This window comes from Equus quagga, unplaced genomic scaffold (assembly GCF_021613505.1).
Source record: "Equus quagga isolate Etosha38 unplaced genomic scaffold, UCLA_HA_Equagga_1.0 1080_RagTag, whole genome shotgun sequence".
NCBI lineage: Eukaryota > Metazoa > Chordata > Mammalia > Perissodactyla > Equidae > Equus > Equus quagga.
In genome coordinates, this window is record NW_025795483.1 from 15,533 (window position 1) to 17,332 (window position 1,800).

At 37.9% G+C, this 1,800-nt stretch overlaps 1 protein-coding gene across 1 annotated transcript; it reads right to left on the reverse strand.

Moving 5' to 3' along the window:
- Positions 1-652: 652 nt before the first annotated feature.
- Positions 653-1,591, reverse strand: LOC124232705 (olfactory receptor 4C46-like). The gene has a single exon (XM_046649642.1). The coding sequence runs from the start codon at positions 1,589-1,591 to the stop codon at positions 653-655; it is 939 nt and encodes a 312-aa protein (XP_046505598.1).
- Positions 1,592-1,800: the final 209 nt, after the last annotated feature.

A 1,800-nucleotide genomic window follows, 5' to 3' on the forward strand; every position in this document is an offset into this window, starting at 1 on the left:
TTACAGCCCTAAAGTAGTTACACACCAAAATGTTACAGGCAACATAATACGATCAATTGTGATATATAAAAACTGGCACAGATATTAATGAAAACATTAAATTAAATTAATATATACTTTGTGTCCAGCACAGTCCCTGGCTCAACAAATGGTAACAGTATAATTATCTCATCTGTCATATTGTCTATAGCTAACAGCAAATAAGGACATGATCTTGGAAATCAGTCAATTCTGGTTACTGGCTTTCCAATATGTCTATTTTAATACCTTCCCCTTTCTCTCCGTTTCCTCACCTGTAAAATGGTGGTGATGGCAATACTTAACTCTGGATTTTTACAGAAATTACTGTTCAATAACAATATATTCTTATTTCTTTAATTTGTTATAAGGACAGCCTGTGAATCCACATATATGGTTGAAGGTAGAAAATCTATACTCTAATTTGGTAGAGTTTTTTAAATATGGGAAGAGTGGTCCCAGGTTATATATTTTTTTTCTCTTTACTGCACCATTTCTTCTCCACTCAATGCAGAATCTAAGATTCATAGCTGCTAATTTTATTCTTTATTCCCTAAGTGTGCCTTACTGAAATCATCTCCAGTGTCCTTTTGGCTCTTGCCTCAGTTGAATCAATGTTGGTCTCCAGGCACATTTATTTCTCACGTGAAATAGCTTTCCTATGACACAACTTCCCAATAGCATTTTTCATCTGGGCATTTCTCAAGGTATAGATTAAGGGATTTAACATGGGAGTTATGATATTGTAGGATACAGCAACTGCTTTATCAATTGATAAAGTAGCTGCAGGTCTCATGTACACAAATATACAAGGCACAAAGAATAAGATGACCACTGTGATGTGGGAGGCACAGGTGAAGAGGGCTTTGCGCCTTGTCTCCAAGCTGTAGGTCCTTAGGGAGTGCAGGATGGCCACATAGGAGACCATCAAGAGAAGGAAGTTTAACAGGCAGATGAACCCACTGTTGGCAGCAACAAAGAGCCCTAGAATGTGGGTATCAGTGCAGGCAAGATTGAGCAAAGGATTCAGATCACACATAAAGTGATCTATGACATTAGGGCCACAGAAGGGTAATCGGAAGATGAAGAGGATTTGTATGGTTGCATGAAGAAAGCCTCCCACCGACACCACTCCCACTAGCAGGACACACACCTGCCAATTCATTATAATTGTGTAGTGCAAGGGCTTGCAGATGGCTACATAGCGGTCATATGCCATCACAGTGAGCAGGATGCTCTCAGAACCTCCAAAAAAATGTTCCCAGAATATTTGGGTCATGCATTCATTAAATAGGATGGTCTTCTTTTCATGGAGTGAATCTATGATCTGTTTGGGGGTACTGACAGAAGGATAGCAGGCATCAATAAAGGAGAGATAAGCCAGGAAAAAGTACACGGGAGACCCCAGTGATGGACTGGAGGTGATGGTGACCAAGATGAGCACATTTCCTACCACAGTGATGATGTAGATGACAAAAATCAGAGCAAATATGATTTTCTGCATCTTTGGATTCTCTGTGAGCCCCAGTAGAACAAACTCTGTCACGTTGTTCCTGTTTTCCATGAGTTTCATGTGGTGGTTAATTATAGTAACTGAAAAGAAAAAAATTTTATTAATGTAACTTTGAATTTATGAAACTTTCTATTCTAATATTTAATAAATTCTTGGATTCTGTTGAGTTTTGAATTCTTTTGAGGTTAGTTTTTTTTTTTTTTTTTGGTATTTATTTGTGTGTGCACTGGAAATAAAGACTCTGAGTTTTTGAAGATTACTCAAATTGC